The sequence below is a fragment of the Festucalex cinctus genome, chromosome 9 (assembly GCF_051991245.1).
Source record: "Festucalex cinctus isolate MCC-2025b chromosome 9, RoL_Fcin_1.0, whole genome shotgun sequence".
Taxonomy (NCBI): domain Eukaryota; kingdom Metazoa; phylum Chordata; class Actinopteri; order Syngnathiformes; family Syngnathidae; genus Festucalex; species Festucalex cinctus.
Window position 1 is genome coordinate 21,000,311 of NC_135419.1, and position 25,141 is coordinate 21,025,451.

Here is a 25,141-nt window from a genome sequence, read left to right on the forward strand (position 1 = left end):
CTCCACAAACAAAAGTTTGTAACATTTTCCAAGTCTGTTCTTTCAAAGCAATCAACAGCAGGTGAGCATCGCTGATGCTGCTGCTCACATAAAGCCTCACATGCATAACGTACAACTTTCTGAAACATTCTCAAAGCAAAAGCTCCGTCGGGTGGCCATTGGCCTCCGTCCACATATTGGCCATTAAAAGCTACTTCCTTTCTCGCACTTCCTGTTTCCCTTCTTCATTGTTTCCACCCAACAGCGGCCTTCTCGTGACAACTTGTCTGTTTGGTCTTTGTCAGCCAAAACGTCCTAATTTGATTCAGTGTTGACACAAACATTCCGTTGACATTTTTGTCAGTGCAATCAACGTTTGACATTAAAACACTCAAACGTGTCATAATGCAACTTTTCAGTTTTTACAACTAAATTGTCCTTATTTTTGTCCCTTGCTCAAAACTGCGGAAGCGTATTGCATTCACTTTGGGGACAAAAAAACTGCTGTTTTTCTAACTAATTTTTGGGGAGCTTTGTTTTTGCGTATTTTTTCCCTGAACAGAAAACTTGGGGAATTAGTCAAGATAATTACTCAGAAAATCTTGGGTATAAAAAAAATAAAAGAAAGCAGAAAAAATATTCAGAAAAACAACAGCACCAGCTTCTGTTTTATGGAGTATTTCTATTTATTTATTTATTTATTTATTTATTTTTATATAATTATTACCCCCACCCCCCATGTTTCTTGAGTAAAATTTTCCCCAAATTTTCAGATTATTTTTTTTTGTATGAAAAAAAAACATTCAGTAAAACACAAAAAAAACGTTCATAAAACAGAAAATATAAAAACAAATTACACACAAAAAAAACAAAGCTGCCCCCCAAAAAATTAGTCAGAAAAACAGGAGGCTTTTTTTTTCTTCAAGTGAATGCAATACACTTATGTACAAAACTCGCAATTTAAACAAGATTTTATTTTTTTATTTATTTTTTAATCTAGCACCAGTTGCCAGTTTGACTTAACATGACAATTGTTCAAAACCCTAATAAGGTGATAAAACCAAAAAAAATGCTTCCATCATAGCTGACAAGATTCAAGAAGGCGGCCATTTTGGATTTGAAACGACCATTTTAAGGCCTTTTTTTCTCGGGTACATGATGAAAAGCAAAAAATCGTAGTTATGGTTATTTTGTGGGCGGAGCGTGATGCACAAATTTTGATAACGTAGGAAATTTTTAATGAGTCATTTAGGTTCTATTTGGACATCTTTTTTGCCTCCCAGTTCGAAAATGTTGCAGTCGAGCAAGAACAAATCACTTAGCAGTTTAAATTAAAGAACAAACATGAGATGATACAACATAATTCTTTGGTTTACGTTCCAGTGCTTTTTTGTTTTTGTTTTTTTTAAAAGCGTCCAGGTTGCGGCGGCGGGGCGGGGCCTCTGGTTGGGCTGCCGGTGGCGGGCGTGGCCAGGTCCGCCTCCAACGAGCGGCGATAGGCTGAAGACAGCCGGTAGAGGACGTCGGCCCCGGGGCCCGGGTGGGCGTCGGCTTTCTGCGTCATCAGCATCTCGAAGAGCGTGCTGACGTCCGAGAGGAAGGCTCCGCCCAGTGGGCCGTCCTTGTCCGGGGATTTCCCTGAGAGAGGTCACGAGAGGCGAATTTTCAGAAAAAAAAAAAAAGATCTATTAATGTTAAGTAGTGCTGCTTATCAATTGTAATTTCCCCCAATAGATTCAATTTCGATTCACAAGAGTTGGATTAGATTTTTCCCGATTTGATTCACTTCAACTTAATCCAATATTGATTAATTATGGAACATTAATTCTTCTTAAATATCATGGACATAAGAAAAACTCCACAAACATTAAATTTTGCCGAGGCAGTAACTGGTTAAATGATTTTTGTTTATCAATGAACGGTAACACGTGTAACGCAAACATTACTAAGGATGAGATGTCTTTTTTTCACAATTCTAATTCAGTAATTGTAACTGTAAATTAAAAAGATTCAGAATTGTCTTGAAGTGCATTAAGTCCTAAGTCATGTCGTTCATAAATGTAAGAAAATAATAAAAAAAATAATAATAATAAAAAATTGGTCTTTAAAAATTATATTTTCTTATGAATTTATGGGAAAAAAGATATTTAAATAATTGATTCATAGATTTATGATAGTCTTGAAAAGGAAAATCAATTCGATATCAGTTATTTGATTTATTTATTTTTCTGTCATTAAAAAAAATCTGAAAAACAGAAAATTTAAATAAATTACACACTGTTTTAAGAAATCCCAAAAAAATCCAGGTGGAATATAAAAACATATTCAGAAAAAGAGAGCTAAGAGAGTATTTTTTTATTTTTTTTTTAATAATCCAGCCCGTGTTTTACTGAGTAAAATTTTCCCCCATTTTTCGGATTTTTTTTTTTTTTTAAATATTCAGTAAAACAGAAAAAAAGATTCAGAAAAACAGGAAATTGATATGATTCATAGTTTTATGAATTTATCAGTCTTGAAAAGGAAAATCAATTTGGTATCAATTATTTTATTTTTATCTTTTGTTTTTTTAAACCCAGCCCTAATGTGAAGTCATCTTTCCATCATTTCTGGCCATAATTATTGGCATAATTATTGGCATTAAATAAAACATCTGAAAACAGAAAATTAAAATAAACTACAGTGTTTTACTACATTTTATTTTCTGTCATAAAAGAATTCAAAAAACGGGTCGGAAGTTAGTCAGAAAAACAGGGCGGTGAAGTGTGAATATAAGAAAATAAAAGAAAATTTAAAAAATATTCACAAAAACAGAGCTTATGTTTTTTGGAGTATTTTTTTTCTGTTTATTTTTTTTTTAATAATCCAGCCCCATGTAAAATTTTCCCCCATTTTTCGGATTTTTTTTTGTTTTTTGTTTTTGTTTTTGTTTTTTTTAAGAGACAAAAACATTCAGAAAAACAGAAAATTAATATGATTCATAGTTTTATGAATTGATATCAGTCTTGAAAATGAAAATCAATTCGGTATCAATTATTAACCCAGCCCTAATATGAAGTCATCTTTCCATCATTTCTGGCCATAATTATTGGCAGCCATTGAAGTATACAAGATCAAGGAAATAGATGAAATGACTCTTAAAAAGGCCACTTCGAACCAAAATGGCAGGCTTTTTTTTTTTTGTGGGTTTGTGCATAAAACTCATGGCTACCAATGTTCATGTTGCTGCGTCAAAATGTATTTTAAAAAGAAACTCCAAAATGGCCAACGTCTCGTCTGTTTTTGTTGCATTGCGACTTTTTTGTGCCGGTTACCGAAAGTGGAGAAGGAGGAGTCGGAGGCGTGTCGCGGCATCAGCTGGCTGTCGGACGACGACGACGGCGGCTGGTCAGGCACAAAGACGTTGTCGTGGTAATCTCCCGACAGGGTGACGGACAGACGCGCCATCCACGACGGGTCGCTGACGTCATCTGAAAAAGAACATGGCGTTGTCGTGATTGGTGGGCTTTTTTGTCTTGTTGATATGGCGACTGGCCTTGACTTATTTGACTCATGTGAGGAAGTCAATGAATGGAAATTTGTTTTTTGTTTTTGGTCTGGACTTGTCCTGTCGTGATCCTTCTGTCCTGTTCTTGATCTCGTCCTGACTGTTTATATTTGCCTGTCCTCTTATTGTTTTTTATCTTTTGTCCTGTTTTTGTCCAATTCTTCTTGTACTAGTTCTCTTCACTTTCCTTGTTCCTGTTCTTTTGTCCTATCCTTGCGCCAGTCATTATTTCAGCCCTCCCTTTTATAGTTGTTCTTGTTCCTGCAAGTCCTGTTCTGTCTGACAGGGCAGTGTTGAAGGTCTGTCCAGTTTTTATCCTGTTATAGTTCTTATACTGACAGGACTTGCCTCTTTTTTTCGTGTGTATGTGTGTTCCTGTCCCGTTCTTGCTCTGTCCTTGATTTGGTTCTTCTCTTGCTGTTGTTCCTGTCTTGCCCAAACAGTGTTCATGTATTATATATATATATATATATATTCTTGAACTTCTTTTGCCTTGTTCGAATTCTATCTAGGTCTGTTTTTTTCCCATTTCCCCCCTGTTCCTGCTCAAGTTCTTTCTTTCCTGTCCTGTTCTTTTTCCTCATTCTCTTTCCATTTTCATGCTGTTGTCTCTGTTCATCTTTTTCAGTCCTGTTCTCGCTTGTTTCTTGTGCTAGTTTGGACTTTGGCTCTTCAGTTCTTTTGTCCTCGTGTCCTGTTATTACCGTTTTTTTCCCAGTAAGTTTCCCAATTAAAACCAGGTGTTAAAAGTATGTTTAAAGTGTTGAATGATGAAGAAATGAGACGTTAACGGCAACAAATAAAAGCTTTCAAATGGCAAACAGTTGAACAACAGAAGCGGCCTCAGGTGTCGTTTTGAAAAAAAGAAGTCAAACAATCTCACTCAAGTTGGCGTCTTTGCTTTAGCCACAAACACATGCAAGACATTAGTGCGCACACGCACACACATGCACACACACGCACACACAAGCAGCGGTCGGGGATGTGGCGCCCACTCGGTTGAGCTCTTTCTTTTCCTGTCTTTGTTTTAAGGCATTTAAATCCTCTTGAAAACCTTTTTCAAGTTTCAGCCGGGAACAAAAACAAACAAACAAAACAAAAGCACGTCTGCCTCGCAGTCCACAAGTTCTGGGTTTGAATCTGTGTGCAGTTTGATTTCTGTGCAAATACAGCATGTGTGAATGCAAAGAAACGTTCGTGAAAATGTCAGTCATTGTTTATCTTGAACCGATAGACCGATGACCAGTCCATTGTTGGCCAGTCATTGACTTTTTTTTGTTTTGTTTTGTTTTTTTGACCAACTCATTTTTAACTTGGTTACTGGGTGGCATTCACGTCATTCTGGCATTTTTATTTATTTATTTATTTATTTATTTATTGTCGGAATGCTGAAAGCATTCCACACGTTATTTTTATTCTCCTCACTTTTTTGCAGAGAAACAACTCCCACGTCATGCTTCCGATTTTCACCGTTCAAATTTCAACTCGCTTCAAAAATTCACGCCTTCCGGGGTATTTATCGTCTGATTCCACATTACTTGCAGTACTCGCACAATTTAACGTTAAATATCAACTTTTCCCCATTCATTTTCAATGGGGCTGACTGACATTGAACATTTTCCAAGTCCCACTTTCCTCGCCCACTTCCATGCATACAACTAATCATCACTACCAGCTGTCTGATGCTGTTAAGTGCGTTGTCCAGTAACCAGGAGGTCGTGGGTTTGAATCCCACCTCCGATTGTACATTGCAAATATATCCATGACAATTATGCTTAGTGATATAAATATATCCCAGCTAACTATCGTATTAGGAAATGCATTACAATTTCACTGAAATGATTAATTGAGCGTTGGCTTTCATCACGGCATTCAAACCCTGCTTGGACCACATTTTAGTACATTCGATGGTTTAGTACGAACTGACTATCAGATCAGGAAATTGATTATAATTTCACTGAAATGATTAAATCCCACCTTTAGACAGATTGCAGTTCAAATTTTCATTTTATTCATTTATCGTTCAACTTCAATTAAAACTTCTCAATTTTGACATAATCTATCTTTCAATTTACTTCATAAGCATTCAGTGTTCAGCATTCCTACGCAATTTCTCCAGAAATTTCACTTGCATTTTGTAATTTGTTGGACTTGTTTTCCGATTGATTTTGGTTCTTGGCTCCATGGTGGTTTTTGACCTTGTTTTCGCTTTGTATTTCCATCCATTTCCTTCACCGCTTATTCATTTAACTTTCTTAATTTTCGTTTTTTTTTTCCCCCCTAATATTTTTAGTAGAGTGCCTTCTGCTTTGTCTGAACCAATTCTTGACTGCAGCTCCCCCGTGAGCCGCCAACCAAACCTTGCGTGTACGCAGGATGGATTTTGCATTCATTCTCCTCTTCTTCAAGTGTAACCAAATCTCCACCCCGCAGGAAGCAAACGAAAAAAGAAAAAAAAAGAGCATCGGAATGTTGGCGGCAGAATCAAAGGTTCCGCACGTGCGCACACACAAACGCACTGAATGTGTCACAGGTGTGTGTTTTACACACACACACACTGCGTTTGACCAGGCGGGGGGGTGCAGGTTTTGGTGGTAATTCCCTCCTTAAGGGGCCTCAAGAACATCACAATAGCAGGAAGCCACGCGCACATGCACGCGTGCGTCACACTGACCCACAAACACATTTCAAATGTCAACGACAAAAAATATTTGAAAGTTGCGTGATAATGTCAAAAGGAGTTTAAGAAGCGTCGTGCAAAGTTGTCGTTTAGTTAGCATGCCGCAATAAGAAAGATGAATAAACTTGGCACATGGCAGTCTAGTGGTGTGCGATACTGCAAATTTTGGTATCGATCTGATACCATATAAATGCAGGTCAAGTATCGCCAATATCGATACTTTTTTAAAATTATAGTATATAAAAAATAAAAAAATGAAAGTAGCTGTATCATTGAATTGATTATTCACAATCAAAATTCAACCTTTAAGTGTTTTTGTGTTTATTTTTTTAAAAGGAACACTTGACTCATTGAGCCATTTTCCGCAGTAAAAAGTTATTTTGTCTATAATTAAATGTGGTCATTTCATTATTTTTCATGTACAATTAGTACCTTTTAAAAACGACCAATCATGGCTCACTTTACTGACCAAACCCAGAAAACAGGTGAGTCATGATTGGCTGTTACCTACTTCCTCAGCACAGGTGATGTCATCATCAGTCGGCAGCAAGTAGAAAACTATACTTTTTAAAGGTAATAATTGTACATGAAAGTTATCAAATTCATTCTAGACAAAATATTAACTTTTCACTGCTGAAAATGTGTTCAATGAGTCAAAAATAATTAAAATAAATCAAATATTTTTTAACGTTCTTAAAGTGCACAGAGTGATCATATGAAAATAAATGTAAACAAATACTTTCTCATATTTAAAAATGCTGCCTTCATCACTTGTTTTTAAAGAATAAACAAGATGTTAAAGTTGATCATGCAACAGTAAATATAAAACATAACACATACCAAAACAAAATCTTTTTCAAGTACAATACTGTATGTGTTCATGCAATCTACTACAAAGATGAGTTACTAAGTCATGTGATGTCACACGATCAAAACACATGACTGTGACATGCCCGTTATCGGTTTGACCAAACTACTATATCGATATTTTAGTGCCAGTATCGATAATCGATATTTGGATCGATCCGCCCACCTCTAAGCTAGTCTTTGTGTGCGTGCGTGCGTGTACCGGATTGGTTGAGCAGGTTGTGCAGTCCCTCCTCAAGTTGGGGGTCGACGGGCGAATCCCTGCCCGCCTCCCAGTCCACATCGCCCGCCTCGCTCTCGCCGTGCCCGCTGTCCTTGGTGCTCTGCCAGTCGCCGCAGTCCTGACCCGCGTACCTGCACACATGAAAATAAAAAACAAACAAATACATCCGTCAAAATTCAGTTTTGTCCAGTTTTTGTTCCAATTCAAGTGTGAGGTGATGACCCACTTCCTGCGACTGTTTTTGACTTCCTGTTTATCTGTCGCGGTTTATTTGTGGCGTGGAAAAGTCTCACGCGCACAATCACGGGTCTCCGTTAGACGGTGTTGTGACCCGTTTGGGGCTTTTTGGTGGTTCTGACCAAGATCCGGGTTTTGAAGCTCCCAATGTTTTGAGAGCTGTTCCAAATATTTTGACTAAGGTCAAAATTAGTGCGTTTACTTTTTAATTCATTTAAAGATCCTTTATTTTTTTATTTTTTTATTAATTACTTGGAAAGACTGTACTTGGGGAATTCCATTCACACGTCCACGTCAAAATTTAGCAGGAATAATAAATGTTATAATAGTGCATATATTTGTGGAGACAAGTTGTATTTTACAATTTTTAAAATGTGCAGAATTTCACAATTTACTTCATGTTAAAGATGAGCTAGCTCTTAATATGAAAATAAAAATCACTGAGCTGTCACCACTGGCATAACTGCGTTTGTAAGACATATATTTTGGCAGAAAAAATGATCTCAACACAAATCAACATCTCATTCATTTTTTTACAGTACGTACATCTTTTTAATTTAATTTTAATAATTATTATGAAATTACTGGATCAATGACTAAAATCTGTAGCCATATTTCTATTAGTTTAACATTTTTTCCCCACTTATGTTAACAAGAGTATTAAAACTATTGTACATTTAGAACAGATTTTTGAATAAAAAAAAAATGTGATTAATCGTGAGTTAACTACTAATGAAGTTGTGATTAATTACGACTGAGAATTGTCATCGTCTGACACCCCTCGTCAAAATATCATGAACATACCCCCAAAATCACACTTTCACAAAAGTTGTTTGCATGCAAAAAAATGTTGATTTATGAAAATGTCTGTTTGATTTTATTATATTATATATATATATATATATATATATATATATATATATATATATATATATATATATATATATATATATATATATATATAGTTATATATATATTAGGGCTGTCAAAGTTAAAGCGTTAATAGATTAATTAATCACAGAAAATTGTCGCATTAATCACGTATTAACGCAGATTAATCGCACTATTTTTTTCGACCGCACTTGAGCCTTGAACGTAACCGCGGATGGTTACATTGAAGGCTGCGCAGGTCAGTGATGACTAGGGATGTCACGATAAGGGCAATATCGTGATATCGTGATATTAAAACTGCCACAATATCGTCATCGTCATGTTCACAATATTTAAAAGGAACACATCTGTTAAATAAAGTCAGGTTGATATCCATTTGTGCAATTCTAGCACCCTCTAGTGGCTAGTTTATTAGTGCAATTTAATTTTCATGAGGGATGTTTTGGCCTTCTATGTTTAAAATCTATGCTAATTGTCAGATGAAAGGGAACCTAATTTGCTTGTGAAGCGATCAATGTGTGCTTGCATTAGCAAGTAAGTGCCTCAATATTGTTATTAGAGATTGTAGGTGGTTTATATGCATTGCTGTTATGTACAAAAGCACAATATTGTTCTTTTTTTTGTATGAGTTCTCTTTTTTACAATACTGTGATCTTTTTTAAATATCGCCAACGCCCCCACAATATCGTGATAATTATCGTATCGTGACCTTCATATCGTGATAATATTGTATTGTGATGTTTGGATATTGTTACATCCCTAGTGATGAGGTCAATGCACGGCATTTCCTACACCTGTTGTTCCAAGATGAGCGGGGTGACTCCAGTTGATTTGCTCGGTGGTAAATTTCGCTTTAAAAAACACCCCAACTGGACTTTAGATAAAACAAAAGTAATTTGCATTTAATTCATTAATAATTGCTGAATTGTACCCAGTTGATATGATGCTGTTACCAAGTTTTCATCAGTATTTAGCACGTTCTTTGCAATATAATTGTTGAATTGCACCCAATTGATATGATGCTGTTATGTTTTGAGCAATACACGCATGCATGCAATTGGGTACATGCATTTAATCAATGTTTGCAAATGACATTCAGATAATAAAATGCATTCATGTCAAAATATTATGGTATTTTGTATTTTATATTACTCAAGTAATTTAGCTGATTAATCGTGATTAATCAAAATTAAAAAGTGTGATTAATCAGATTAAAAATTGTAATCGTTTGACAGCACTAATATATATATATATATATATATATATATATATATATATATAATTATTGTTATTATTTTATTTATTATTATTATGACTTATTATTATTATTATTATCATTACTATTATTATTTTATTTATTATTATTAATATTTTTGGAGGGGGTTGGCCAAAGAAGAGGCTGCAGACTGACCTTCCGGCGGCTCGCTGCGAGTATTTGTTTCCGCGGAAGTTGGTCCGAGGCTGCAGCTGACCTTGACGCAGGAGCGACAGCAGTTGAGAGATCTGCTGCACGGGCGACACAAACCACAACAACAAAAGTCCATCAACATGCAAAAAAAAAAAAAAAAACACGAACGAGGGTGAGCATGTTCTACTTGCTGGTGCAAGTCATGTGACATCATGATGTTCATCATGTGACGTCACATCGAAGGCATGGAAGTGTTGGAAAATAATCATGAGCACCAAAAGAGGCCGGCCCATCGGGCATCTGCCCTGTAGGATATGTAGTGTTCTTTTTTTTCCCAACAACAAAAATACTTTATTGTTCTTGCAAATGAGTGGCGACTTTTTAGTTTTGGAATTTTTCATTTGAGTTAGTTTTTATTTCATTTTGAGGTTTTTTTTTTTTTTTTTTTAAATGTAGTTAGTTTTAATTTGATTTCATGATGGTTATGTTAGTTTTTTATTATTTTTTGTTATTTAATAAATGCTTAGTTTTAGTTTAGCTTTAGTTAGTTTCAGTATTAGTTTTAGATTTTTTTACGTGTATTGTGTGTAATATTAAAAAAACACACAAAAAAAACACCATGGGAGCGACATCGCCTCCTGGTTAATATAAAAATAAATCTACTCAAAATCATATTTAAAATGATCCTGAAAGGCTCATGCATTCAATTAATGACCAAAGACTAAAAACGAAGGACATTTTTGCTCTAATTATAGTTAGCTTTAGTTTTTCGTTTATTTTATTTCGTAAACGAAATTTTTTGGGTTTTAGGTTTTTTATTTTTTTTTTGTTAGTTTTAGTGAACTAAAATAACCTTGGCACATGTACGCCAATCATGTGAACCGCCATGTGTTAGTCACGACACATGTGCAATTTTAAGTGACGTTACGTTTGTGATGTCACGTGACCGAAGAGATATGACATGAAAGTCGTGTGCAAGTCGAGACGGACGTCAAAAGAAAAGAAGAGTGTGTGCGTGTTTTTCTTTTATGGGAGAAGCAGCTGCCGATATCCGTCACACATGCACAAATTAGTGAAGGTTAATCTGTCAACGTGTGTAGACGAATATACGACTTGGTGTGTTTTTGCACGTGTTGTGCAGGAAGTGACCTTGACGTGAATTAAAAAAAAAAAAAGTCTATTCTTTTCTGGCCGCCTTCCTTCCAGGATGGACGCTAAAACGTGCATGTGTGCGTGCGTGTGCGTAGCAGGCCATTTCCTCCCCAATTGGGAGGGAGGAGGCCGACGACGTCCGAAACGGTTCTGGTGCCAACTGGGCCATGAGGAGTGATGCATGCTGGGTAGAAACGCTGACGCCGTCCCTTTTCAACAGCCAGAGATTGGCAAGTAACGACGTACAAATACGTCGTTACTGTACTTGAGTAGTTTTTTTTCCATTCCTTAGTATTTATTTTTTTAGACTACTTTTTACTTTTATCCGTTACATTTTTACATGAGTATCTGTACTTTTTACTCGATACATTTTCAAAAAATTGCTCTTTTTTTAATAATTAAAATACTCGACCTTGAAGGAAAAAAAACACGGCTCTCAACGTCTCCGAGCTTCTGCAAATCATATGAAGCGTTTACATACGGTCCCACCCATTCCAGCTTGTGATTGGCTCTACGGTGCGCGATCACATGACGTGGCTAGATTAGAACAAGTCGAGGATTATTTTCAATTTGATAGCAAGTCAGAGAGTCAATTGGCCGATTGGATGTGTATGAATTTTTATTTTGAACGTACAATAAATAAATAAATAAATAAATAAATACAAATAATGAAAATAAAAATTGTCAAGCCAAAACTTGTTAACAGAAAAAAATAATAAGAAGAATATATTTGTACTCATCGTTCAAAATGACGTAAGAGGAAAAACATCTGGTAAAAATACTTTTTACTTCTAATCGTCAAGTACATTTCAGAGCCTGAACTTTTTTACTTTTACTTGCATAATTATTTGAGTGAGTACTTTTCCCAAAGTTTTTTGTTTTTTTTTTGTTTTTTTTTTACACAAGTAAGTAAGTAAGTGTACTTTTACTCAAATAGAAAATTGTGAAAGAGGCCTCGGCTACTGAAATTGAAGTTGGTTATGTAAATCCCGTTCCAACAATTGACATGTTGAGAGAGGTATAAACTCTTCCTGTCATTTATTTATTTATTTTTTATTTTTTTTAATCTATTTCCTGATTCAAACATGCTTGGTATAGCACCACTGACCACGACAAAAAAAATTATCCTGACTGCATTTTTCTCAAAAGTCTCTTCAAGTGGACGTCAACCCCAACATTTTTATTTATTTACTCTTTTTTTTTTTTAGTTATTTTTTTTATTTTTTTATAAAAAAAAATTATTTATTTTTATTATGTTCTGTATAACCCCACCAGTCAAAATGTGGTATTTTGGTTCTCATATTGTAGTAGAATATAAGTGAAACAGCAAAATGCAGCTGTTTTTATCCATCTCAGGAGGGCGGCTATTTTGTCAACTGAAGATGACATCACAGTCGTCGGTCTCATGTAACAACCAATCACAGCGCAGCTTCAGAAAACAGGTGAGTTGTGATTGGCAGTCACCCCTGAGCAATTGTGACGTCATCTTCCATCAACAGCAAGTGACAAAATGGCCACCCCCATTGAGATGGATAAAAAAAAAAATGGTTGGATTTTGCATCATAACTCATATTCCACAAATGTAATATTCATCAGAATGTCGTATGTAGACTAGTGAGGTCACATGACTGTCAAGAAATGATTACGGTTGACTTTTATGCTAAAACAAACATTTCAAAAGTGTTTGAAAATAACTTTTCACGTGGACAAGACCTGAAGCCTTAAAATCTTTTCACCGTTTGCGGTAAAAATGACAGTTTGCCTCGCAGTGGTGTTACCTTACACACGGCACATACGCATTCATTGTGCATTGAAATGCGATCTTGAGTTGAAAGGCACCGTTACTGGCGGCGGATGACACTGACGAATGATACAACAGAGCTTGAATACAGTTTTTTTATTTCTTTTTTTTTGCTTTTGGCCATCAACATCACCCTCCCGACTTTTTTTTTTTTTTTCCAGCTCCTGTTTGATGACTTACTCAGACATGCTGCGTGTGTGCGTGTTACTCCCAATTCTCTAATGGCCTTCCCTTCATATTAATTTCAAAGCCTGTAGAGAGGGAAGCAAATGTGTGGGGGTGCACGTTAATTAGCGACACGCTAACTGTAAGCACATGTTGAATCCTAAAGTGATCACATGCTGGCCGTGGCGGGCGAGCAGAAATTCAAAGGAAGCGAGAGAGCGGGAAATAAGACGGGCAATCAAAAGACACGGTGGAGATTTATGGATATCGTGAAATTGTCATCTGATTGGAATGAAGATGCAAGTCATGTGATGAATGGAAGTCATGTAGTTGTTTGGAAATGAATGTATGGAAGGATACATCATCACAGCACACAAAACGAGTGAAAAGCATCGTTAGCATTAGCGTGTTAGCATGTTTGGCACCAAATTGTCTGCGCTTTCAGATATGATTTCCTGCATGTAATGCTGCATTCAAGGACGGTCGTAAGTCAGACTTTTCCGAGTTCAAACCAGGAAGTGTGTACGGGAACCCCACCACCTTGAACTCGGAAATTCCACTTGCGAAGTCCGAAGAAAAAAAGAATCCCGACTTCACTGAGAGACAACAAGTGACGTCACTCGACAATGGCGACCACAAACCGTGAATAGTAAAACTCGAGTATAAAACTAAATAGCTTTCTTCATTCATAAATATTCGACATAAGTTCACGTAACACAACATACGTGTCAAACTACTGAACTGTATGGAATGCTTATGAAGTAAGAGTTAAAACAATAAATGAAGCAAAATTGCGAGAAGGTAAGTTTTGCTGGAGGTCAAAATGAGTTTTGAGGACCAAAATAAAAAAACAATTTACCACTATCCGCCATTTTTGGTTGTTTAATTTCACCTCGAACGCTTTCAGGTCGGAACTGGGAAAAACCAACTCAGATATATCCGACTTCCGACCATCCACCAATTTAGCATAAGTCATGTGATGTGGCATAAGTAAAGCATGTGATGTGACCTGGGTTGGGGAATCCAGGTCCAGAAAGTAAAAACCTTATGGGGTTTTCTACCGCTGGAACTTTTGGAGAACTTTTCCATTTACCTTGGTAAAATTCAGTTTGGGCGTTTTTCCACCAACAACAATTACCAGGGTAATGAAATTCCCCATCCAAGTACTAGAGCTGCAGCAGGGTCTTGCTAAACCAGGCAGGCACTTTGAGCGGGCGGCCTCTAATGACTCTGGCTGATTGGTCAAATTTTGGGGCGTTGTTTTTACATCAGCTGGACTCAATCAAACTCATTTAAATTAATTATCGAGAACTTGAAGACACTGTGGAAGCACAATTCTAAATTCCCTGCTGAACTTTTACAACCAAGAACTCCCTTTACCCAGAACTCAAAGTTCCTGGTCTTGTTGGAGGAAAAGCAGCTAATGAAACGCTTAGCCACAGGTGCGTCAACTCAACAGGTGGAGACGAGCTTGTTTACCTTCCAGTTAAGTGATTTCCCCAACCCTGGATGTGAGGAAGTTATGTGACATACTCAAAGTCAAAGGTGCCCATGTCCGGTCCCGGAGAAACCCCTATGCAGCTTATTTTCTATGTCTCCCTCCTCCAACACGGCTGAAATCAATGAACAGCTCATCAGCAAGTTGTGCAGAATCCTGATAAGGATCCTGATCATGCATCACGTGAGTTGGTGGTGAGAAACATGACAATGAAGCTTGATGGTGACTCTCAAGGACCAGATTTGGGCACCCCTGCTTGAAGTCTTGACTTTATAGGACAATCCCATCCCCCCCAACAGAGGCTTGAGCACTCACCTGGACTTCCGGGGAGGCGGACGAGAGCTGGATGGAGTCAGCGAAGGCCGCCATGGACAGTCGCACCAGATTCCGGAGCATCTGTCGCTGTTCCGCATCGCCGGATGCCCGATCCTCCGATGTCTTGGGCCTCCTGAGCGTCGCCTGCGGTGACGAAGCCGCGGTCTCCGCCGTCTCCCGCTTCAGAGTGCTGGAACGGGAGCCTGAAGAAGACACTGATGACGGGTTTCTGGCCTTTCGAAGCGTACGATAGGACGTCGCCGGGGTTGGAGGTAAAGCGGCGTCCAGTTGGATGTTTCCAGGTTTGCGTAGAGTTTTCCCGTGAGGGACGTCGCCCTCTAGGTGCGTTTGAGAATGGAAGCTCGAGTTCATCATCAGCGGCGTCAACTCAAAGAGATTCTCCGTGCGTTGGTCATGTGACGGTGTGAGCGGCGTCTTCTCGCTCTCGGCCAGCGGGGTCTCTTCTCTACGATCCCTCATGACGGGAATCAGCTGGATGTCCGACTTCCTGATGTTCTTCTGCGGGCGGCGCGGGTGACGGGTGTATGTGGACTCGGCTTGTCTGCAGTTGTAGGCCCGGTAGTCCCTTTTGTCGGGTCTGCAGAAGGTGGTGACCAAGGCGATGGCGAGGAGCAGTAGAAGGCACGTGGCCCCCAAGCAAATGGCCAGCATCATGGTGAAGCTGAGCCGCCTCCGGTCCCCAGCGGATGAGTTCTTCAAGTGGTCCTTGAGGTTGATGAAAGTCACCTCCAGTGTGGCCTTGGTGGCGAGGCTGGGGGTTCCCATGTCGGAGACAAAAATGTCCACCTTCACTGTTCTCCCAATGAGTTGGGTGGTGTTGGTGGTGTTGACAAACAGCTGCCCCGTGGCCTGGTCTAACCAGAAGAGGCCGTGGGGATCCCCGCCGGTGATGAAGTATTGCAGTCGTCCGTTTAATCCCGAGTCAGAATCTTCGGCCTTGATGGTAGAGGCAAGAAATCCGTCGAATCCCTCTCGGACTGCGTGCTCGATGGGCAAAGCAGCCGATCCTTCCTCGCCGTCACGACCCAGCTCCGCCACAATCTCCCCCCGGTCCGCGTTGATGGGAACACTGAGCTGAGCCACACCCTGTTTGGGTTGCGGCTCCCTGATGACCGGGTAGTTGTCATTCACATCCTGGATGTCAATCTGCACCGTGGCTGTGGTCCGAAGAGGCGGGTGGCCCTGGTCCACAGCCTCCACCAAGAATAAATACGAGCGGTACTCCTCGTAGTCCAGCGGCTGAAGGACATTGACGACGCCGCTGGTCGGGTGGATAGAGAAGGGCTGGATTGGAGTCTTTAGGTCGCTGGAGTTGTGAAGGCGGTACAAAACTCTGCCGCTGAGCTCCAAGTCGGCGTCGTGTGCATGGACCTTGAGGGCGCGGTAGCCTGCCACGTTGTTCTCCTCGAATGAAGCTTTGTAGACGGCCGAGGAAAAGACCGGCGCGTTGTCGTTCTCATCCAGCACTCGAACAGGCAGCTGTTTCACGCAGGACAACGGCGGGTCTCCGTAATCCTGCGCCACCAGCGTGATGTTATATTCCATCACCTTCTCTCGATCCAAGACACCTGCAGTGACGATCATGTAATTGTCACCGTGGACCTTTTTAATACGGAAAGGGCTGGAATCGTGTTGCATCACAGCCGTCACTTTCCCATTTTCTCCCGAGTCGGCATCGGAAACCATCACCAAGGCGAGGAAGGTGTCTACTGGTGCCCCCTCCAGCACCGTCGCCGCCGGGGAGCTGGGATGAGTCCAGGTCATGTGGATCCTCGGGGCGTTGTCGTTGACATCCACAAGATTGACGTGGAGCTTGCAGTGTGAGGGAATGGAGTTGGGTCCGCCATCACGGGCCTGGACCACCACTTCATGGGAGGTCTGGGCCTCGTAGTCCAGAGGAGCTCTGATGCTTACAGCGCCACTCTGTGGATCCACGAAGAAGAGCCTCTGCACGTCAGGATGCGAGTGCTTACTCAGCGAGTACTCCACCTCCCCATTGGCGCCCTGGTCGGGGTCTGTGGCTCTGAGGTGGATGATGGTTGTCCCGCGTTCTGTGTCCTCGGGTATCTCCACCGAGGGGTTACTGTCCTCAAATGTAGGACTGTTGTCATTGGAGTCCAGAATATGAACACGAATTAAAGTACTCCCAGACCTCGGGGGGTTCCCTTTGTCCCACGCCACCAGGGTGAGCTCGAAGGACCCTTGAACTTCCCGATCCAGTTCTTTGATCACCACCAGCTCTGCCTGTTTGGCTCCACCCAGCGCGGGAGTCACATCCAGCGCAAAATGCTGGTTGACGGACAACGAGTAGGTCTGAAGTCCGTTGTCTCCCGCATCTGGATCCACTGCACATTCCAGGGGGATGCGCATCCGTAAGCCAGCTGTCTCCGAGATCTCCACCTCCTGGACGGGGCTGGCGAAGCTGGGACTGTGGTCGTTCAGGTCCATCACCTCCACGTGAACCCGCAGGCAATGCACCGCCCCGCTCTTCCTGTACAGGACGCTAAAGGCCACCTGACACTCGTCTGCGCCGCGACACAGCTCCTCCCGGTCCAAGCGACCCTGGGTGGAGACCTCGCCGTCTCTGGCGTTGATGGCAAAGGGAAGGGCTCGCCCATGCTCTACGACCTGGAAGTTCTCCAGAGGACCCACCTGGTCCATGTGCCAGAGGTCATCCACCAGCCGGCCCACCCGGGTTCCCGCAGGTTGCTCCTCCCAGACGCGATACTGAATGGTGATGGACGACGGCTCGGAGGAGTCGGCCCTCCGGGCCACATTCAGAACCAGAAGGAGATGGAGAAGACGCATGCTGATGTCCATCAACTAATTGACAGCCAGAACAAAATCAAATCCAATAAAATCAATCAAATCATTTTTTTCCAGTTGGAAACCAAGAAGTGTTCGTTGAGAAAGGTGGTTCAGGAATAGCTCCAGCGTGCTCAAAGGTGATCACAACAATTTCTGATAAAATCATCAAGCACGAGCGCAGAAGTGAGGATGGATCAGATCATTTTTTCCAGTTGTAAAAGAAGTCAAGTAGTTTTTCCAGGTTTACTTTTGGTCCAGGAGCGAATCATCATCATCATCATTCCCATTTTTTTTCAACCCCGCTGGCATTGCTCACTCCAACAGCTGCTCCCGCCGCGCACTTCATCATCCTCCTCACCACTGGAAACTTTTTCTCACACTGAGGAAGTTTTGGAAGTGAGGACCCGCATGCCGGCGGACTCGGCCAATGGGAGAGCAGGTAGGCAGGGCGGTATGCAAATGAATCCCGGACGATCCTCTCCCCCACCCGGTCTGTGGGGAAACCTGACACCCGCGTACAGTCTCTTCCCAACCTGAGTATGATTCCCAAACATTTTCTGTGAGGCCGGAGGACACTGCTGGTGGTTTTTGGGTAGCGACGGTTTAAATTTGGCGTTAAGTGACACGTTTGTTGCATCGGCAGTGGCGCGATTACAGCTTTCAGACGGTCTTGTTGTGGAGTTGTTGTTGTTTGTGGTCTCCAACAGCAGCAATCAAATGTGCAAAAATGTTCGAAGGGGCAAAAGACGCGGTCCTGCTTGAGCCACAGTTGTAATTAGCATACATTTCAACATATTGGACATATTTGTTGACAAATATAAGATGCAGACGAATGAGGAAAACGTAGAAATAATGTAAATAAATACAATGTAAAGCAGAAAGGTTCTGTTGTCTGACTTGGCCACTAGGGGCAGTATAATACCTACCCGGTCATACAGATGTAAACAAAGAAGACTAGTATGACATGCATTTGTTGTTTTTAATTAACTGTTGTTTCTAAAACTGCAGCTATCGATGCTAACCCTTAGCATGTCAATGGCGTTTTTCATGATACGTTAGCATTATGTTAAGGCACCGTTGATGGGTTGTTCTAAATACAGAACGTTTAATACTTTTTTATTTCCTTCCACAACATAACAGTGATTTGTGTCACATGACTTTATCTTCTAAAAACGTACAGAAATGTTTGTTAAATTTGTTTATAGTCAATTGACGAATGTTTTGCCCGTGTTGACAGCCGCTGAACTCGTTCACCTTTTTTTTTCTCTCTCTCTCTCCCCAATTGTTTTGTGTCGCTGATTGCACACTGACCTCTGACCCCTTTGCTTCCCTCCACATCATCACCTCATCGCCCCCACCGCCACGCTGGTCGACTCCTTTGACTCCCCCGCGCCCGTCTCGGCCTCTCCTTCGCCTCCTCTCCCGTCTTTCTTTTTCTCTTCCGCTGAAGGAAGCGGTCAGGCGGCGGTGAAGGCCGTAAGATGGGACGTCCTGCTTGCGCACGAGACACAACAAACTTTGCATTCTTTCTCATTCTCGATTTATTACAAGTGATCCGAGATCTGCTTTTACGAGTCCGTATGTGCACAACAGAAGGTTGACAATTGAATCTGATTGGCTGACATCTGACCAGCGACAACAACGATGATGTCATCATCACAAATAAATCAAATTGGAATCCAAATAAAAAGCATATTCAAATTATTGTCTCTATCATTTACATAAGTATCCACCCTTACATTTGCTTATTGTATATGATGGCTTTTTTTTTTTTTTTTTTGCCCCTCCCCCTCAAGTCTTGACAGATGTTAATATTGTCCATGGAGCCCGCTCTGCTCTCCTTCAAACAAAACAAACATTAAGTTAGAGGGGGGATCAAAGGTGAAGCCTTTGCTCGGTGCTACGTTACAAGTGGGTGGTGGCAGCGCGCTAGCAGCGGGCTAATGTGATAACATTCACAGCTGGGAAACAACTTTATTAAATGGCCGAGTTTTTCATTGTAGTTATTTTTTATTCCGTTTTGAGTTTTGTTTTAAATTTAGTTAGTTTAATTAGTTTTATGCGTGGTTCTGTTAGTTTTTATTAGTTTCAGTTATTTAATAAATGCTTGATTTTAGTTTAGTTTTAGTTTCAGTATTAGTGTTAGTTTTTTATGTGGATAATAACTTGTGCGCAATATTTCAAAAACAGCATGGAAGTGATGTCATCTGAAGGTGCTTTTCTATTGGCTGCTGCTAGATGACATCACTTATGTGTGACAGGCTTTCAAACGTCCTTATTTACGGTTAATATTAAAATAAATCTACTTAAAATCTCATTTAAAATCATCCCCAAAGGCTCATGTATTAAATTAAAGGGATACTTCACTTATTTAGCCCATTACAGCAATAATAAGTTAATATTTTGTTTATAATTAATTAGATACTTTCATTATTTTTCACATACAATTAGTACCTTTAAAAACACATTTTGCAACTTACTGTTGACTGAAAATGACATCACAGGGGCTCAGGTAACCAATCACCTGTTTTCTAGGTTTGGTCATGTGGCATTCTCAAGCTGAGCTGTGATTGGTTACCTGAGCCCTATGATGTCATTTTCAGTCGACAGCAAGTTGCAAAATGTGTTTTTAAAGGGACAAATTGTACATGAAAAATAATGAAAATATTAAATTTATTTTAGACAAAATATTCTTGTTAACTGATGTAAAATGTAAATACTTAAAAAAAAAAAAAAAACTTGTATACGCACTTCAAAATGTTTGCTTTGTTCTTGTTTTGTTACCTTATTCTTTATTGCACAACCGATATTTATGTTTATGTACAGCACTTTGTATACAGCAATGCCTGTTCTTAAAGTGCTTTATAAATAAAGTTGAGATGAGAATGTTTGAACTGCCCAAAAATGGCTAAATAAGTCAAGTACCAAAGTCTAAAACGAATGACATTTTTGCTATAATTAGTTTTAGTTAGTTTTGTAAACATAAAATGTAATTTCAGTTCATTTTCGCTTTTTTTAAAAAGCTTTTTCGTGTTTTTTCATTAACGAAACTGTTTTTTGAATTCTAGTTTGTTTTTTCCGTTAGTTTTAGTTCACTGAAATAACCTTGGTCGAGAGCCACATGACATTTATGAAATGTGTTTATTTTCACGTGACATGATTGTGAATATTAAGGATGTCATCATTTGACATTGTTGATTGGTTCAATGTTTATAGTCACATTATGGATTACTAATATGTATGGTCACATGACATTTTCAACTGTGCTTATTGTCAAATGACAATTTGTATTTTGGGGCATTTGACATCATTTCATAATTAAATTGTACATAGTACCATAACATTACTAACTTTACTTATTGCCACATGACATTCAATGCATTTTTGTGACATTACTAAAAATGTTTGTCATGACTTATTTTTTTAGTTACTGTCACATAACGTGTTAATTAAAGTTGAGATTTAAAAAGAACACGTTTGTGTGTTTTTGGGGGGGAGATTTGCACATAAATATGATGAGACAAGAAAAGTAGTCATTTGCGTGTGCGTCCTTGATTGATTTTTCCTGTCATTGTGAGTCTTCCTGTGCAAACCAATACACGTCAGCACTCAGTATTCAGTGCGCGCATGCGCTCGTGCATCCACGTTAGTAGTAGAGATCCGCTTTTGTTCAAACGTGTTCGCGTTTCTGCCCTCTAGTGGACAACAGGTGTCGTTACAGGTGCATTTTTTCCCCCATGAATAAAGAACAAATGTTTCATTTTGATCCCGTTTATTACAAAACTGTACACTGTGTAACACTTCCGCAAGTTTAACAGCAAATTCACTCATCGTGATTTGCATCCATCGTTTTCATTTCCCATCATCTAATCACCAAAATTCCACCAAAAAATGTATTTGTTAATGAGAAAAACATGTCTATAACTAATAAAAGCACAAATTAGTGCTCTTTATCTTGTAATACATGTTGGGTAAAAACCAGAATTATATGTAAAGCAAAGAAACGTTCTTATGAAAATGAGCTTGTTGTGCATTTTATTCCGAGTGGAGCGCTAGCGCCACCTTGAGGCAGCCCAGCTCCTCGCCGCCGGCGCCCAGGACCCCCTGAAGACGATAATCTCCGTTGGTGAGCCACGACGGGACGTCCACGAAGGGCAGGAAGAAGTCAGACTCGGGCAATGAGTACAAGCCCTCGAAAAACGACAACAAACACAATATTTACATTTCAGACAGAGTCGTCGTCGTCTTTGAAATATCTGTGATGTGATCCACTCTGGTGATGATGATGGTTTGACATTTCGCATTCTGCTTAGCAACAAGTGGCACAAAAACCTGAGCCTGTTTTCTGACCGGATGTATTTATTATGAATCGCTCATTAATTTTGTTGTGGGCTGCTGTTTTGGTTAGCAAACGAGTCGGTGGGAAAGTTTTTTTTTTTTTTCCTCCATTGGCTTTGGAGTCAATTCTGCTGAGGAACAAGTAAAATTAACAAATCCAAATTATTTTATGACACCACTGTGTTTGTAAGATTGTGACCTGCTGTTTTGGTTAGCAACAAAGTTGGCAAGAATGCTACTATGGGGGGGGAGCTTTTTTTTTTTTTTTTTTTTAATGTTATGGTAACTTCTTTCATTTAATCTTAATTTTGTCATTGTAGTAGATCTTATTTTTAATTAATTATATAATTATTTTTAAACATTTATAATATATATTATAATAATAATAATAATAATTTATTATTATTATTATTATTATATAAGTTATAATTTAAATTATTTTAAAATTTAATTAAAAACTAATTTAGTCTGAATTTTGTCATTGTAGTAGAATATTTTTAATTATAATATATATAATTATTATATAAATTATAGTAAAAAATGTAAATTAAATTGATTTTTTTTTTATTATTTAAAAAAAATGACAAAAATATAATTTTTATCTTAATTTTGTCATTGCAGTACAGATTATTTTTAATTATTATAATATATATGATTATTATATAATATATAAATTATAATAATTAAAATAATTGTATTAAATGAAGTACAGTAAATGAATAAAAAGATTAACATATAATAATATATTTTTAAATTACTCAACAAATGCAGAAAAATAAAACAGAATGAAGGCGGAAACAATATATTGTGGTGTTAATAGGATTGCAATGTCAAACTCCGACCAGCAGAGGGCAGTGCTAATGCTAATCCATGTGAAGTGAATGCAAGCATGCGGGTTTTGTGCATTTTTATCCAGGTGTGGAGTTGAAGGGCCACTTACAGGCTTAAAGGGGCAGTGACAGGGCAGCCCGTAGGTGTGCAGCGGTTCGGGGCAGTCTTGTCCCGGCGGGATCAGCTGGTTCAAAATGTCGCAGGCGTCGGCGTAGTGGCAACTTCCCAGCTGGTCCACGCACGGGATCTTCACCCAAAAACCTGCCACCTCCTTCTCCAAAGTCACATTCACCTGGTCGGGGACACACAAAACATGTCACATGTTTCTTTGTTCAAAGTCTGTTTGAAGGCATTTGACTTTGTCATCACATTTTGTGGCACTCGCTCACTGATTGTTACCGTGACGACCTGCCATTTAACTCGTTAAAATGTTTTTATGACGCCATCACACTAGTATCACATGAACTTCGGCCAATTGGACGAAATATTTTACCCGTAAAACATTATTGAAGAAATCAGAAGTTTCCGACGCTGGGAAAGTACCCCGAATGCACCATTTTTGCTTGCGTAGCATTAGCAACTAGCAAGCGTGTAGCAGCGTATGTTATTCTGTTGTCCCAATGCGTCCTTTCAAGTTTTTTTTTTAATGACACCACAGTTGGAGTTAACTGTAAAACTAAGTACACAACATTAAGAATTACATCCACTCTATAGTATTTATGCTTCATTTTTAAAACATTGCTAGGCTAGCACTAACAGGGAGTTAGCGAATGCTAACAGGAAGTTAGCAACGACTTTCCACAAATAACACTACTCAAAGACACAAATTCTTCCCAAATGTGTGCAAAAACGAGTTATTTGCAACTTTCTCCTGTACTCACTTTATGTGTGTAAGGCCATGGATGCACGGCACCACACTGTCCCCAAGAGGCCAAAACGCACCAGAACAGTCACTATTTATTCACACTGTTTGTTTGTTTTTTTAAATTTCACTGTCTTACTGTTTTTATTTTGTCATTGTCCTTTCAAGTTATATTTTATTTTATTTATTAAAGTTGATATTTCAAGGATGCATAAAAAAAATCAAAATTTAAGGATGCAAACACCCAATATATTATACACATTTCCATATGACATGGCATAAAATCCAATCCCCGAGGTCCCAGTTAGCCCAGTAAATCCCAAGACTTGTGACAATAACACAATATAAAAATATCTAAATCTAAAAAAGGTTCATGCTTTACAGCAGTTGTAAACAAGTAAGTGATTTTATTATTGACACATAAATCTATCCAATAACCTTGTATACTTCATGAAATTTGTTGATATGGACTTGGGGAACGGATCAGTTTTATGCATCATATATATTTTTAAATAATTGGCAGATCAATCAGTATTGTTTTTTTCTGCCAATAATCGGTATCGCCCTCAAAAAATGCATATCAGCCGGTCCCTAAAATAAGAGTTTCGAAGTCCGGATTTGCTTGTCAAAGGAGACTTTGAAAACAAGGTTATATGCCCTCAAATGATGGTTCACGTCAGGGTTAAACTTTTAGCGCTTTGCAGGAGTGTCTCAAGACTTGTTGTGCTTGGTTTCAACCTGCTAGTTGTCCCAATAAAAGTCTGTTCTAATCCAAAGTGTGCAAGCGGTGTCGAGAAGAGGAAGAAGTGGTCAAGAAAAATAAGTAATTTAGCTTGTTGGCGATATACAGCCAATTGCACCTTGTAAAAATCAAAACGCATTCATAAAATGTCCAGTACTGACGCTGAGAGGCGCACGGAGCTCGACGGACGTGGACCCGGAGGCGGACGCGGTCAAGTCTCCGGGGATGCTGATGGGGTCCGGAGACACGCTGAGGGTCTTCAGCACCGCCGCCGCGTCCGGCTTGCCGCAGTTCTTCCACGCAAAACCCGAAACCTGCACACGGAAAAGAAAAACAAGAAAAGAAAAAAAATCACGCACCGGACACTTTTTTATGACGTACAATCAAATTCAATGTTGGGGAAACACGCCAAAAAAATATCACACATTTGTTTAAGCCTACAATATGACAATTGAGTTTATGAGATGGGGAAAATAAATAAATAAAAAACAAACAAATAAATAAATGTGTTTCAACTTCACCTTAACTTTGTTGATTCTCTTCCAATCGTGCTGCCTGTGGGTAAAAACTCCACCTGGCAACATGCTCAACGTGACAGCAAAGATCACAATGTTCCTCATGTTTGCTTCGTTACGATGAAATATAAAACAAAAAAACGAGCAAATAAAAACAAAGGTAGCGGCTGAAGACGTCTACAGCCGACGCTCGACAGACGACTGACTCCGACTGTTGTTTACTTCCGCGTTTGACGTCATCGCAGAGCTGTAAGTCATATGACC

General features: G+C 39.4%; 2 protein-coding genes across 2 annotated transcripts; both read right to left on the reverse strand.

Moving 5' to 3' along the window:
• Window positions 1-92: 92 nt before the first annotated feature.
• On the reverse strand, window positions 93-19,113 carry pcdh12 (protocadherin 12). Its single transcript, XM_077532869.1, has 6 exons — window positions 18,901-19,113; window positions 14,761-17,604; window positions 9,833-9,927; window positions 7,273-7,424; window positions 3,291-3,446; window positions 93-1,617 (listed from the first exon to the last, which is right to left on the reverse strand). Exons 1-6 carry the CDS (start codon window positions 19,111-19,113, stop codon window positions 1,385-1,387), a joined length of 3,693 nt encoding a protein of 1,230 aa, XP_077388995.1. The 3' UTR covers window positions 93-1,384.
• A 2,231-nt stretch (window positions 19,114-21,344) lies between these two features.
• On the reverse strand, window positions 21,345-25,104 carry gm2a (ganglioside GM2 activator). The gene is made up of 4 exons (XM_077532061.1): window positions 24,884-25,104; window positions 24,524-24,676; window positions 22,868-23,050; window positions 21,345-21,780 (listed from the first exon to the last, which is right to left on the reverse strand). The coding sequence occupies exons 1-4, from the start codon at window positions 24,980-24,982 to the stop codon at window positions 21,625-21,627; spliced, it is 591 nt and encodes a 196-aa protein (XP_077388187.1). The 5' UTR covers window positions 24,983-25,104; the 3' UTR covers window positions 21,345-21,624.
• Between the last annotated feature and the right edge of the window lie 37 nt (window positions 25,105-25,141).